General features: G+C 35.4%; 3 protein-coding genes across 3 annotated transcripts; 2 read left to right on the forward strand and 1 right to left on the reverse strand.

The window, feature by feature from the left end:
- The first annotated feature begins 2,635 nt into the window (after window positions 1–2,635).
- On the forward strand, window positions 2,636–4,547 carry LOC100247310 (anthocyanidin 5,3-O-glucosyltransferase). The gene has a single exon (XM_003634043.4). The coding sequence runs from the start codon at window positions 3,063–3,065 to the stop codon at window positions 4,470–4,472; it is 1,410 nt and encodes a 469-aa protein (XP_003634091.1). The 5' UTR covers window positions 2,636–3,062; the 3' UTR covers window positions 4,473–4,547.
- Window positions 4,548–7,892: 3,345 nt separating this feature from the next.
- On the forward strand, window positions 7,893–9,613 carry LOC100250976 (UDP-glycosyltransferase 88A1). Its single transcript, XM_002276679.5, has one exon. It carries the CDS (start codon window positions 7,967–7,969, stop codon window positions 9,377–9,379), a length of 1,413 nt encoding a protein of 470 aa, XP_002276715.1. The 5' UTR covers window positions 7,893–7,966; the 3' UTR covers window positions 9,380–9,613.
- A 2,195-nt stretch (window positions 9,614–11,808) lies between these two features.
- On the reverse strand, window positions 11,809–14,913 carry LOC100245835 (ABC transporter G family member 4). Its single transcript, XM_002276730.5, has 2 exons — window positions 12,588–14,913; window positions 11,809–12,305 (listed from the first exon to the last, which is right to left on the reverse strand). Exon 1 carries the CDS (start codon window positions 14,431–14,433, stop codon window positions 12,640–12,642), a length of 1,794 nt encoding a protein of 597 aa, XP_002276766.1. The 5' UTR covers window positions 14,434–14,913; the 3' UTR covers window positions 11,809–12,305; window positions 12,588–12,639.
- Window positions 14,914–16,248: the final 1,335 nt, after the last annotated feature.

The raw sequence follows: 16,248 nt of genomic DNA on the forward strand, positions 1-16,248 counted from the left end.
ATTGTTTGTAAGCATCACATTTTAGACCTAAGTTCACAAACTTTGCTAAATCCATTAAAGACCCACTACATAAAGTTCATGTTAAAATTGGTTCATCTCCAACCCCCAAAATGATTTATCAAAGTTACTCATTTTTTAGAGTCTTGATTAATTAGATAATCAATATAGATACATATAATTTGTATTAATATAATATCATGATATTTTTTTCATTTTGTTTTTAGGCTTAGACTTGGGTAGATTTCCCAAGTAAGGCTAAAGTAGAGCTAAGCCGCACCTTGACATGTGTTCTACTTATGTTGGGGGTGACCATTCTAGTTTATGGTCATAAGTGGGGTGTCAAATCTCAATTAGTTTATTGAATAGATGAACCAAACATGACGTTATTATTAATTAGATAACATGTTGTGTAACCCATTTAAAAATGAAGTTGAATAACATCTTTTGTAACATAAGCAATGAAGCCTATGTCAGATTGTGAAGCTTAAATTAGTAGTAAATGTTGCACTTCGCTCGGGATGTCGGGGGTCGAGCTGCCCGGTCAGCTCGCGGGGGTTGAAGGGGGCAGCGCCCCCTGAAGAAATTTTTTTTATTTAATTTGAAAGCCGTATGATTCTGCTCATAGGCAGTAGTTATTGAGTTCCATGGCACTACATCCCTTAATAAAAATTGTTGAAAAACTTTCTATGCATTCCAAGAGCCCATATCTCGAAATGACATTTCATCAAACAAGTTATAGGCAGTACCTACAACTCCATGGAAAGCAAGCTCATTTCGGCATGAACCATTGTACACAAATGGAACAACACCAGAACCATTTCCAAATCTTCCAGAGAACATAAGAACCAGAGAACAAAAACAGAGGAGAGACACAACTGAGCCTAAAAACAGAGGTATAGTATCTTTTTATCGAAAATGCAAACCAAGAAAATAATTGATAATAAAAAAAAACCACAACAAATTTACAAGCATTCACACTCAAATCCCAGAAATCAATAGTGAAGAATGTGAATCAATGGGAAAACGAGAACATATGGGCTCGTACCAGACAACTCTCTCTTCTGGGTTTTTTCTTCTCCCTTCTTTTCTTTCCTCTGTTCCTCTGGTTCTTCGACCTTTCCTCCTTGCTTACCTCTTCAACCGAAGGCACCTGCCTTTGCTGCCTCTTGCCTCTCCCAACCTACGAATCTAAAAAAACCCTAGCTTTCTCTCATATCTCCATTCATTTCCTTTCTCTCAATCCAGCACCCAAATAGTCAAATCGGTGGAACATCCATGAATGCTATCTTCTTGATTTGGAGTAAGAACTTCATTTTCTCAATCGAAATTGGTTGGAGCTTGCTGGTTCAATTAGAGACAGATTTGGTAATGAAACTTGAGTGTGGGCATCGGGTATGGAAAAACCTTTATATTACATTTATCTCTTTTTTTTTAATTGAAAAATGTGAGTAATTATAAAATGAACAGAAAATGACGCTTTTAAAAGCGCCAAGGTTGAGGTTCTCCTACAATGGCACTTAAAAAAGCGTCATTATTTGAAATGCATTATACAATGACGCTTCTAAAAGCGCCAAGGTTGAGGTTCTCCTACAATGACACTTAAAAAAGCGTCATTATTTGAAATTCATTGTACAATGACACTTAAAAAAGCGTCATTATTTAAAAACGTCATTATTTCTCCCATTAAAGCGCCAAGATAATGCAAGCGTCATTAATACCCATTTTTGAGAATAAATAATGGCACTTTATATAAGCGTCAAGAAAAAAAGCGTCATAAATTACATTTTTTGTAGTAGTGTTGGCATTAAGTACTATTGGTTATTGCAGGCTCAACTATCCAATTGCTAGGCCGAGCTACTTTAATTAAGGAGAATATATATATGTGTTTTTATTTGAAAGTTTGAAATAAAATAGAAAATAAGAATAGTTGAAAAAATAATAAAATTTATGGACTTTCAAGTAGAAAATAGTCCTTATATATATCATTAAAAGGTTCATAATACTCAAATATTACTTTTGACTTAAAAATGCATCAAATAACAATTTTTTTTAATTGCATAGTGTGAATCCAAATATGAAAAAATGAGATCTCATTTTACATATATTTTAAAATAAGACTATGAAAACATATTTTTCCTATATTAAACGGAGAAAACATTTCAAAAGGGTGAAACAATGTACTCTATAAACAAATGATAATTTCAATCAGCCAATTTTTCTTCTTGGGTTCTAGGATCTTTAAACGTATGATTAGTGAGATATTTTGTGTTTAAATTAACGGGGTTTAAACCATGTTTTTAAAGTATGGTTTTACATGATTGGTATAAGAACACTTTAACAACCAAGGTTTTGTTCCAATATAGAAGTGTATTTTTTTCTATATCCATCAAATAAACATCACCAATCAAATGGTGCCACATATACATTTTTAGGTTTCGTTGTTTATACTCTCATCTCATTTGTTTGTATTTATCATTATACCTTAGTTTCATTAATTTGTACTATTTTTTAACCGTCTAGATCATATCATATATATTCATGGGTTTGAAGTTTGTTTGGTATATACGCATTACCATGTTACTTTAGCATTTTCCTAACAACCATGACCCTAAGACATGTCTATGCAATCTGCTTGTAAGCTTACCATGCATTCATACCTCCAAAAGCCAGAAACCACAATTTGGTAAAGCTCTAACTTTATCACTCAACTAACATAAGGGTAGGTTGAGATCATCATGCAACGTTGGTTATTATATTGAATTCAAATTGTCAATTACAACAACCCATGTGCATTATCTTTACTGTCTGGAAGCCAAGAATAATTTGTGGCAGTGTCTCTCGGGAGAACCAGAAGCAGTGTCTGAGCGGTTCGTTTCCAGCAACTGAAAGTCCTGATTACCCGGGTCTATCAGCCCTCCCACGGAATTGTAACATGTTGACTGGTAGATATCTCTATCTCTCTTCAGATTAAAAGCATCAATATATGGATATGCTCTTAGACATACAGAGTTGACCCAGCAGGAGAAAGTAGCCACAGAGTAGCTAAACCCTAAGAATTTTGAATGATGAAGAACACCATTGTTCTGTATCCTTCTTCAGGTTTAAGCCACCTTGTTCCCATGGTAGAGATTGGCCGACTCCTGCTCGCTAACTACCCTTCCTTTTCCATCACCATCCTCATTGCCACCCTACCTTCTGACACCGCCTCCACTGCCACATACATCGCTTCCATTGCTGCCACCACCCCTTCCATTTCCTTCTACCACCTCCCCACTGTTTCTTTTTCCAACCCGTCCGGTTTTCCAGCTCTATTCTTTGAATTTATAACCCTTAACAACAATAATCTCCGTCAAACCCTAGAATCCATGTCCCAGACCTCAAGTATTAAAGCCTTCATCATCGACTTCTTCTGCAATACCTCTTTCGAAATTTCGGCAAATCTTAACATCCCAACATACTATTTGTGTACTTCAGGGGCAAATGGGCTTGCGATGTTCCTTTACCTCCCAACGATTGATAGACACATTACAAAAAGCTTGAAAGATGATCTCAACATGCATATCCATGTCCCGGGAACACCATCCATTGCAGCTTCTGACATGCCCTTGGCGTTGCTTGATCGCAGGACTGAAGTCTATCAATACTTCATTGACACCGGAAATCAGATGGCTAGATCATCTGGAATCATCATAAACACTTTTGAATCGCTTGAACCAAGAGCTATTAAAGCGATATCAGAGTGCTTCTGCGTTCCAGATGCACCGACTCCTCCAATTTTCTGCATCGGGCCATTGGTCTTGAATTCGAATCGAGCTGGTGGTGGCGGTGATGAACATGACTGCTTGGGCTGGCTCAATATGCAGCCAAGTCGAAGCGTCGTGTTTCTGAGTTTTGGTAGCATGGGGTTGTTCTCATCGGAGCAGTTGAAGGAAATCGCAACTGGGCTAGAAAGAAGTGGAGTGAGGTTCTTGTGGGTGGTGCGGATGGAGAAGCTCAATGGAGAAACACCTCAGCCAAGCTTGGATTCATGCTTGCCAGAAGGGTTCTTGGAGAGAACGAAAGATAGAGGTTATCTGGTGAAGTCTTGGGCACCACAGGTGGCGGTGCTGAGTCATGACTCGGTTGGCGGGTTTGTGACTCATTGCGGGTGGAATTCGATTCTGGAATCTGTGTGTGCTGGAGTGCCTATGGTGGCATGGCCTCTGTATGCAGAGCAAAAGATGAACAGGGTGATCTTGGTGGAGGAATTCAAGGTCGCTTTGCCGGTGAACCAGTTGGAAAACGATTTTGTGACTGCGACTGAGTTGGAGAACCGAGTGACCGAGTTGATGAATTCCGACAAAGGAAAAGCGTTGAGAGACCGAGTTATAGCCATGAGAGATGGTGCCAAGGCGGCCATGAGAGAGGACGGATCATCTCGGCTTGCACTAGCCAAGTTGGTTGAGTTAATTACACGAGCTCCACCGACTTGAAAAACTTTAACTCAGTTGTAATTAAATTTGTTAATTACAATTATATTTAAAACAAATTACAACTTTACCAAATTATATTTAAATCTACTTTGGTTTGTGGGCCTGGCTGGCCTTAGTCGCTGAAAGCCTCCAGGATGGACTGGGTCCAGCACTGCCTGCCTGACTGGTCTGGCCTGACCCAAGAATATGTTCGGCCCATCCCACGAGCAGCCGCAAACACCTACCTATTTGGGAATATTTTCCAAAATGATTTTTGAAAAATAATTTATGAGAACAGTTGTTGAAAATATGTATCAATTATTTTTAGGAATAAAATTTTATTGAAAACACTCAAATATAAAAAACAGATTTTTGACTTATTTTTCATAGAAGTATTGATTTGCTTCAAGAATTGTTAGTTTTACAAGAGTAATTAACTCATTGCCAAGTTATTTTTTGTGTTAATCATCACCTTTAATCACCTATTTAAATCACTTGGGTTGTTTGGTAATTTAATATAATATTTTTAGTGGTTTGAAAGGTAAAGATGGCAACGGATGCCAATTTAATAATGCAAGATAATGGAAGATTAGGAAAATAGAAAACCTGAAAAAACAAACGTTTGTACCCATTAGGGTAAGAGTATCTATTGACAATAATTTTAGAAAGTATTTTTAGTTTTTTTTTAATATTTAAAAATTTTTATTTTTCAATTATAAAAAATATTATAAATATTTTATAAAATCCTTATCAAATACACTCTATGATTACCACTTAAAGGGGAGCATGCCCGGTGTGGCATGCCCATCACCAATTTTCAAAGTCAAAGCTTATTTGGGGGTTCATTTCTATTTTTCAATGCATTATGCATTGCATCCCATAGAATGACCTTGTAATTCTCTCCTAGTGATTAATCCCTTTGTTTTTACCAACCCAAATTTTATTTCTTTTCCCTTTCCTATCTACAACCCGGTTCGTGAAAAATTTGAGGAAAAATATAAATAAAAGAAAATACAAAGAAAAAGTAGAACGAAAGAAAAAATGAAGAAAAATAAAAAATAGATTAAAAATCGATAAATTATTTTTATTTGTTACTTTAAACTTATTTTACTTATTTTAACTCATCAATATAAAGATTAAATAATTTAAAATATATAAATTTTTAATTAATTTTAATTATATTTGATATTTTTTTATAAGAAAACAAAATATGAGAAAATAATTTTTCTTTATATATATATATATATATATATTTTTCTTAGTATTTTTTGGTAACCAAACATATTAAAGTGAATTCCTACTCTTCTTCCACAATCAACTAACGGAATCAAATTATGACTTGCAAGTAGCAACTCTTCACTTTGGGTGGACACTATACAATATCCTATTTCAAGCACATTCTACAAATTAATATATGATACAAAAACTTTTCAAAATTCTCCATATTTTCAATTGTTACTCCAGACCCATTATGAAAAACAGTCAAAAGTAACTTTTAAAAAATTACTTGTTTTTAGAATAAATTCATAAAAAAAATAAAAATAAAAAATTTATTTCTATTTAAAAATTTATTTCTAAATTAAACCAGTCTAGGCTTTAAGAAGTAATTAATGTAGCATTGTTTCTACCCAGCTGCAGGAGAGTTGGAACCCCAAAGAGGTGACAAGCTAGCAACACACCAAAGGGCCATTTTCTCAAAAGAGAGACAGCTCATTTATGCTAGTTTGGCCCATTCCTACTCGACTTTTGGGGTTTTTTTTTAATAACTTATACGGCAATTTTAAAAGTAATTCTTTAAAAATGGCAATTAGAAAAATATTGATAGATATACGACACTTTCGTAAAATAAAATATGTTTTTTGAAGAGACATCTTTCATCATTTTCAAATATCTAATATTCACTTAGAAAAATTGAATTTAAACTAAAAGTGTTTATTTAAGAGACATTTTTTAGAATTCTAAAAAATTGGATTTATACTAAAAGTATATTTTGAAAAGACACTTTCCACAATTTTATAAAATTCAATGTATACTAATTTTTTTGAAAATGTGTCTCTTGAATAAACATATTTCATAATTTCACAAATTTTAATTTATACTACAAGTGTCTCTTGAATTTGATTTTATATTGAAAGAGACATCTTCTACAATTCAAAAAAAAAAAAATGAATTTATATTAAAGGTATCTCTTTAAAAAATATTTTTTCATAATTCCACAAATTCCAATATATACTAAAGGTGTCTTAAATTTTAATTTTATTTTTAATTTTCACATTCAACAATTTTACAAATTTTAATTTTATATTATAAGTGTTTCTTAGATTTTAATTTATATAAAAAGTATCTTTTAAAGAAATACCTTTAGTATATATTAGATTTTGTGGAATTGTAGAAGGTGTTTTTTTAAGAGACACCTTTACTATAAATCATTTTTTTTTTTTTTAATTGTAGAAAGTATTTACCTTCAATATAAAATCAAAATTAAGAGACAATTGTAGTATAAATTAAAATTTGTGAAATTATGAAAGGTGTAGAGACACCTTTGGTATATATTGGATTTTTTTTGAATTGTGGAAAGTGTCCCTTCAAAAGACACCTTCTATTAAAATTAAATTTAGGAGACACTTATAGTATAAATTACAATTTTTGAAAATGTAGAAGATTTCTCTTCAAGAGATACCTTTTATATAAAATTAAATTTAGGAGACACTTGTAATATAATTTAAAATTGATGAAATTGTGAAAGGTATATCTTCAAAAAACACATTTTAAGTATATATTAGATTTTGTGAAATTATAAAAATTGTCTTTTCAAAAAGACATCTTTTACTATAAATCAAATATTTTAGAATTGTAAAAAGTGTTTCTTGAAATACTTTTAGTTTAAATTCAATTCTTTTAAGTGTATATTGTAAATTTAAAAATTATGAAAGATATCTTTTGAAGGGATATCTTTAATATAAAATCATATTCAAGAGATATGAAAATAGGTTGTATGAAAAAAGTTAAAATATAATTTTTTTTCCACCTCTCTCTTATATATTCAAAAAGTTTTATATATTCAAAAAGTGTCCGTAAAATTGGAATTATTTTCCTATTTACGGTATTTTATAAAATAATTTTTTAAAAGTCCGTACATTTATCAAAAACCCAACTTTTTGGGTATGGCATTGAATATGCCTTTCCTACAAATATTCTGTCTCAAACCTCTTAGCAGTGCCAAAGCTCTGTTACATCAAACCCTAATCTTTAACATAATTTTGTTTGTCAAATTATTGTCACTTTTTTGCCTGATTTGAATGGAGGGTATACTTGTTCTCTCTGTGAAAGGGAAGTTGATATTTTGAGCGGCCATGACTGATTTTTCTTCCTTCCTTTGATTTCTTCTTTACGTCCTTTTCATTATCTTCCGGATGTGCGTATAGATGTTGATATGGCATCCTTGAAAACAAACCATCTCCACAAACTATTCCCTTTCCACAACCAACCCCCTCTGCTCTCCGGCCCTCTCAGCAATGGAGAGTGTAGTAGTATTGTATCCATCGCCAGGGATGGGTCACCTGGTCTCAATGGTGGAGCTTGGAAAGCTTATATTGAAACACCATCCTTCATTCTCCATCATCATCTTCATCGTAACCCCACCTTACAACACTGGCTCTACCGCTCCTTACATCGCCCGCGTCTCCTCTTCCACTCCTTCCATCACCTTCCACCACCTCCCCACCATCTCTCTCCCTCTCGATTCTTTCTCCTCGCCCAACCATGAAACCCTTACTTTCGAGCTCCTCCACCTCAACAACCATAACGTCCACCAGGCCCTTGTGTCCATCTCCAACAATTCAACTGTCAGTGCCCTTATCATCGACTTCTTCTGCACTTCTGCTCTTTCCGTCGCTAATGAACTCAGCATCTCATGCTATTATTTCTTCACCTCCGGTGCTAATTGCCTGGCTTGCTTTGCTTATTTGCACACTATTCACCAGAATACCTCCAAAAGCTTCAAAGAACTCAACACCCACATTCATATCCCAGGTCTACCGCCGATACCAGCCTCTGACATGGCGAAACCAATACTTGACAGAACAGATAAGGCCTATGAGTTCTTCCTAGACATGTCCTTCCACTTGCCCAAATCAGCTGGAATCATTGTGAACACATTTGAAGTGCTGGAAGCCAGAGCCTTGAAAGCGATCTCGGATGGACTTTGTGACCCACAGAGTCCAACCCCACCGATTTTCTGTATTGGACCATTGATCGCAGCTGATGATCGTCTCGGCGGTGACATGCCCGAGTGTCTGACATGGCTCGACTCACAGCCGAAGCGCAGTGTCTTGTTCCTGTGTTTTGGTAGCCTAGGCGTATTCTCAGCAGAACAGTTGAAGGAAATAGCGATTGGGTTGGAGAGGAGTGGGCAGAGGTTCTTGTGGGTGGTCCGCAGTCCACCAAATGAGGACCAAAGCAAGCGCTTCTTAGCACCACCAGACCCAGATTTGGATTTGCTCCTCCCAGACGGGTTCTTGGATCGAACCAAGGAGAGGGGCCTAGTGGTGAAGTCATGGGCACCTCAAGTGGCAGTTTTGAATCATGAATCAGTAGGCGGGTTTGTAACTCACTGTGGGTGGAACTCTTTGCTTGAAGCCTTATGTGCGGGCGTACCAATGGTAGCGTGGCCACTATATGCCGAGCAAAGATTTAATAGGGTCATACTAGTTGAGGAGATGAAGCTAGCGTTGCCAATGGAAGAGTTGGAAGATGGGTTTGTGAAGGCAAGCGAGATTGAGAAGCGAGCTAGACAGCTGATGGAATCAGAGGAAGGAAAGTCGATTAGGAATCAGATCATGGTAATGAAAGAAGCTGCTGAGGCTGCAATGAGCGATGGTGGATCATCTCGCGTTGCATTAATGAAATTGGTCCAATCGTGGAATTGAAGACAAGATGATTCTTATTCTTATTTTATCTCATTTATTTATGCCCATAGATGTCATCATTCATGTTCAACGGTTGGGAATTTTTTTTTCTTTTCTTCCTGTCAATCTTGGCATTAGTAGATCGAAGCTACGTGAAGGTCTCGCAGGATCATTAATAGGCTGTCTGTCTCCATACTTGTTTGGTCCTTACCCTTTTAGTCGTCTATAGACTTTATTGAGTTATGTATTGGAAAATATCGATAAAAGAAAATGTTTATAAACGAAAATTAATTAAAACTTAAAAAAAAATAGCAAAAATAATAATATATTCATTGAGTTATTTTAAGAAAGAAATTGATATATTTATGATAAATCTATAAAATTAAACAATAATATATTGAATTTAAAAATATGATAATATTAAAATGAGAATGTATTTAGTGTTTTTTTATTTAAAAATGTTGAAAATTTTATTTATAAATTTATAATTTTTCTTGTTTTTAATTATTATATAATGTACATAATAATATAATTAAAATTAACTTATTTATAAATAATTTACTTTAATTAATTTTCAAAAATAATTTTTTCTAGTTTATAGCTAAACACTAGTGATTGTCTTTAAAAAAATATAAATGAAAGTACTACTACTAAAAATGCTACCGGCAAAAGAGGTTTTTTTTTTTAACTTGTACGGCTATTTTAAAAATAATTCTTAAAAAATGGTACTTTTTAAAAAAATTCTTAAAATATGATATTTACAAAAATATTTTTAAATTGAATTTATGTTAAATGTGTCTCTTCAAAAGACATTTTCTCATCATTTTTTTTATTAATCATACATGAGAAAAAAAATTGAATTTATACTAAAGAAATATTTTTTTTCACAATACCATAAAATCAAATTTATACTAAAGGTGACTCTTAAAAAGACATTTTTGATAATTTTTATATCAGTCGATCACACAATAAAAAAAATTTGAATTTACATTAAAGACGCCTCTACAATTCCACAAAATTGAATTTATACTAAATGTGTCTTTTGAATAAACACTTTTCATAATTTTTATATTAGTCACTTATCGAAAAAATTAAATTTATACTAAAAGTGTCTTTTGAAGAAAAACATTTCAATATAAATTTAAGTTTATGAAATTATGAAAGATATATTTTAAAAATACACTTTTAGTATAAATTCAATTATTTCAATGGATGACTGATACAAGAATTGTTAAAAGTGTTTTTTCAAGAGACACCTTTATTATAAATTTAATTTTGTGAAATTATAAAAAATATGTTTTAAGAGACATCTTTAATATAAATTCAATTTCTTTACTATGCAACTAATATGAAAATCATGAAAATGTCTCTCTTGAAGAAACACATTTAATATAAATTTAAATTTTTTTAACATATGTTATTGATATAAGAATTGTGGAGAAAAAAACATCTTCAATGTAAATTCAATTTTTTTGAACGTGTATTATTGATATAAAAATGATGGAAGGTGTCTTTTCAAGAGACACCTTTCAAAAGTGATAAAAAGTACCGTAGATTTGAAAATACTTTTCATTGTACTCTATTTAAAAAAATTAATTTTAAATTTATAATCCGGGCAAAAGTGCATTTATCAAAATCACTTTCAACGGCTTCTTTCAGCTCACATAATGGGCGACTGACTAGTTTTGAAGTAGGGGGAAAGTCATTGTGAAGGAAGCCCAAAGCCCATTGGGTTTAAAATTGGGCTTCAAAAATCTAAATCTGGGCTCAACTAATTGGTTTCGTCCATTCAATAAATGGGCTGATCAAAACCAACAACAGAGGGTTAAGAACTTTCTTCATCCAGACGAGCAACCAGCAACCTTTACTCCGAAAAATAAAGAACTTATTACTGCCTCCTTTTATTCACATTAATGTAAGCTTTATTAGCTTTCACACAATCTTCAAAGTTATTAATCATCACTTTAAAATTATTAACAGTGTTGATAGCTTCTCAAGATGACTCTCAATACTAATTATTTTGAAAAATTATGGCACGACATCTAAGATAATTGTAGAAATTAAGGTAAAAAGGAGATCATGCATGGTTGTTCATGGAAGAAGCCAAATGCATCCTATTTTATTCAGAACAGGCCAAATCATGGGGTGTTAGTTAAATTCTTAATCCTGTGCCCTTCCCAAAGGAAGCTGAGGCATCTATGATCAAGCCACAATAAAAAATTTAAGTATTCTGATCCCTCTGAAGTACAATTTTTTTTTTTTTTTTTGGATCCCCCAAATAAATTTCTGGTTTGATCACTGGTTCTTAATGGTGAGAACATGCATGGCTCTATTGTATGGGAAAATTCATAAGATTTTGCAAGGTAATATCACATCAATAAAAAGATTAGAGTTTTGACGTTTATTAGATTCTAGTTGATACTCATAGAGTAGGGACTCTTTTCTTCTAATGATTCAACAATTTAAAGGATCGGGTAGTATAGATTAAGGAAAGTCGTGATACAATTATTTTATGGAAGGTTTTGGGAATTTTTCCAAGAAAAAAAATGGAAAGTAGACATGACACCAACCAGTTCACGTGTTGACAGAAGAGAAACCCGTGACCATGCACTGATTAGGTTGAAGGAAGCAAACAAATGAAGCAATATTACGCTATCCGACATGCCTTATGGAAATGACTAGGATACCTTGGATTTTTCACCCCTTTGGATCAAAGGATAGAGACCCGTGAACTTCAGGTCAATCCAAAAGCCTGGTTGGCCTCTCATCTCCATTATCTTCAATCTTAACTCGCCTTCCCAACCTTCATAAAATGATTTCAATGGTTTTGGAGGACCCATGTGAGTGGTTTGAGGGTTTCTTGCCATGCTCTCTTTCAAATGTGGCCCAATGGTAGGATTTGACGTTTCATTATGTAGGTCTTCGAATCAAATTCATTGAACAGTTTCTGTGAAAGTAACAATTCATAAGTATTTATACCATGCTTTTGTTGTGATGACACATAGGCTTTTGTTACGTCCAATAAACTTGTCTAAAAAAAAGTTAGTTTAGAAATGAAACCAGTCTATTGGTGGGATGGGCAGAGTAGAGAGTGAAAACAATGCAAACCCATGAACAAAACTAGCTTTATTCACGCTATTTTCAATTTATTATATGATAGACCAAATGAAGCTTCAGAATGCAACACATGAGCTTGAGTTTTGACACCAAAATGAAAATGGAAACTTACATTTAACTTTAAGACAATGAGTAAATAGAAATCACATGATTTAGCCATGGCTTCAATTCTTTGATCTTCGAACCCTCCTGATCAAAACCAGAAAGCAAAGCACACGATAGAAGAAAAAGAATCCAATCAACATGTAGATGTTGGTCCATCTCTGCCTCTCATGGAGCCCTTTCTTCTGCAGCACATCACGCCCAGTCGCCATACATGTCTTGTTCTCTTCGTACCATAACAAACACCTTGAAACAAGGCATGAGTACTCATTGATGAGGAAGGCATCCAAGGCATATTTGTACATGGAGAAGAAGTGCATGAACAGCCAGTACTTGGGCATGCTGTCTTTTGAGATGAAGTAGCCGGAGAAGAGAAAGAAAGCGCCCAGAAATATTGTGACTAGTGATGTTCCGGCGATGTAGTTTGGAGCTACCGAACTCAGGAAGAGAACAAATGAATTTGCCATGAGGACTATTACCCATATCACCAAAACAAAGTAGGCAAAAGCTTGCCATGTAGCACAGAGACCCACTAAGAAGTATACGGAGACTGAGTAAATGATGGCGATGGCCAGCAAGTATGGCAAGAAAACCAATGTGTTTGCGATGAGATATGACGAGAGCCTGTACACCCCACTTGAAGTTTCCCTGAGTAGAATTGGCCTTTCATTGATGAAAATTGGGAGAGTTTCGGTTGTTGAAGAGAGGAGGAAGGTGAGAGTGAAGGCAAAGAGGCCTAATCGCTTCTCCATTCCTTGCTTGTCGAATCCAATGTTGATGTAAATGGTTCCTAGAACAAGGCCCACACCAAGAGCTTCCAATGCGTTCACGAGGAGAAGCTGTCTGGTTCTGTAAACGATCTTCCAAAACCTGTTGTACAAAGCGAGTACTTCATGGAGTCTTGAGCTCCTATATCTGATCATTGATCCGCTATGATTAGAAGGAGAAATTTCAGGAATTTCTGGTGATGGAGGAAGTGATGGTGGTGTAAGGGGTTTATGCTCATGGAGTTGGCTCAGTATTTCCATAGCGTATTCAAGGGAATTGAGCTGCGAAGGAACAGTGAAGCCATGGGAGAGTAAGAACGTTTCAAGTGAAGAAAGAGTTCCATGGTGGATAACAGTTCCTTTTGAGAGCAAAAGGACTTTATCAATGGTGGAAAGGATCTTGAAACTAGGTTGATGAATGGACAAGATCACAGTGCGGTGGCGTGATTGCGCAATCGACTGCAGGGTCTGCATCACATTGAAAGCCGAATTGCTGTCAAGCCCAGATGTTGGCTCATCAAGAAGCAACACGGCAGGGTCATGGAGAAGGCTGAGGCCTATAGAGACTCGTCGACGCTCACCGCCAGATAGCCCATGGGCGAGCCTGGTATGTGCTAGGTGAGTTAGCCTGAGCTCACTGAGAAGAGAGGCTACTATGATGGCAATTTTGGAAGATTTGGGAACAAGGAGGCTGGCTGCGAAGGCAAAAGTTTCAGAAACAGTAAGCTGGGGTAAGCATGCATCATGTTGAGGTACATAAGCTGAGAGCTTCCTGAATGAAGAACGGTTGAGAGGGGAAGAATTGAGAAGGAGAGAGCCACTTGTAGGCGAGGTTCGAGCAGCTAAAATGTCGAGAAGGGTGGACTTCCCTGCTCCACTTGGGCCAACAATAGCGAGAACTTGAGATGGATAAGCAGTCAGGCAGATGTCCCGGAGAATGTAGGTTGGTGGAGTTGTAGTGCAGGGTTGGAAGAGGAAGGTGGGGACAATGGTGTAGTTATTGGTGGTTGGTTTGGTGTAAGAGATTGAAGAGGCTGTTATTCTATAAGTTTTGTGTGGTGGGGGTGGTAATGAAGAGTGGTCTTCCATGGAGGAGGTGGTGGAGATGGGTGGAGGAAGAGAGGTTTTGGTTCAGAGAGAGAGGTGTTGAGGGATATGTTGGTGACAGTTTCCATGAGTTTGAAGAGTATAATGCTGGTGGAGGATAAGTAGTTTGAGAATTAAAAAGTTTAGGTGCCCAAGCAGTTATATTAAATTGGAGTTTTATAATACTGATATAACACCTAGCTAAAAAAATTAACAAATGCTACTGTATTTTCAGCTATGTTTTCATCAGAAAAACACCATGCATTAATGAAATTAACCAAAGACTTGTGGAAATAAAAAGAGTAGAAGATTGAGTTTAGACTGAGCTCACAAAGTGGCAAAGAGAAGTACCTTTCAAGTTATAAGGTTTATTTCACTTTTTCACAAGTAGAATCTGTATTCTAGTCCATTTTGAACTATTTTGTGCTCCATTATGAGCCAAGCAGATCTCCTCCTCCATCACTACACGCCCCTATAGAATCAAAATACCACTCCACAGAGAAATGCTATTTACTCTGAATGACCAAATCTTCATCCTTGAACTTCACCAAGAGAACAACCCATTCTCAACAGAAATTCATATGCTTCTTTTCATTGATGTGTACGATATAAGTTCCACAAGTTTTGTTCAATAAAGGGCATGTGCTGAAGCCATATGCAGGCATTAAATAGGGTTCATATTCAGCAAACTCTATGGACTTGTGAAATATAAGATTGGGATTCATCTCAAATAAACTCCAGCATTTGGGTTTCGGTACCCTCATTAAATATATTAAATTTGTGGCCCTGTTGGATGAATAAGAAGCACAAACTTGTAGATCATATGTTTCTGCTGATTGGATGAACATGGAATTGACAGCATGTGCAATATTCTCTTTTGATTGATGCTGGTAGGTTAAAGGTCAGTGTCCAAAATGGAAAAGGCAGCTAAATATATATGACCAAATCCAACATCGCAGCTAACATTAATTCACCCATGACTATTGGCCAGAGCCAATTGAATGGATCCTCTATTTCGTTAGGGTGGTGAATCTAAATCTTGGGGAGTTTAGTAAGGGAGGATCATGTGAACCAGCATATATTAAATTTAATTCAGCGATGGTTGACAGAAATATGCTAGTGGGAAGTGATTGGATTGATTGGAATTTGTTAGGAAGATGGAAAAAGAGGAGAAGAATCCAAGCAATTCACGAGTTCACTGTTGTCCATTTCTCTCATGTATCTGTCTGTACGTTGATAAAAGCATTGGGGCCAGAAAGGCAGGCTAGCCACACTTGACGACGAACTTTGCATTTAATAGTAAGCCATCCGTGATTCTTCCCTCCATACGTATGGTACAGTACTAGTTGCATCACACATAGCACAGGATAATGAGCCTTGGATCAGTAGAGAGTCAATACCTACTTCGCTATTGAAATAGGTATCAGCAACTACTACTGGATTGACTCTCTCGCACAAGTAGGTATCACTCACTCTCTCTCTCTCTCTCTCTCTCTCTCACATACATATATTTTCAAGCGACCCTTTTATTAGGGTGGTTCCCAGTTGCCTTGGACCTACAAACTTACTTTTCAAAGACCAAAATGGATTAGTGAGGTGTATTCGTTACTTCATCAATATATGCATGAGGACAGTATATGGTCCATAAAATAAAAGCATGCATGCATGCTGCTGTCTGACCCTGGCCGCATTCATATACATACATCTGTTGTAAGTGTTGTGTTCTTTTGTACATATATATCTTGAATGGAAAATTAGATGGTTCATGATTCATGTAGTACTGCAGATTTGAGATCGTGGTTGTATAACTTCCAAGTA

Source organism: Vitis vinifera, chromosome 16 (assembly GCF_030704535.1).
Source record: "Vitis vinifera cultivar Pinot Noir 40024 chromosome 16, ASM3070453v1".
NCBI lineage: Eukaryota > Viridiplantae > Streptophyta > Magnoliopsida > Vitales > Vitaceae > Vitis > Vitis vinifera.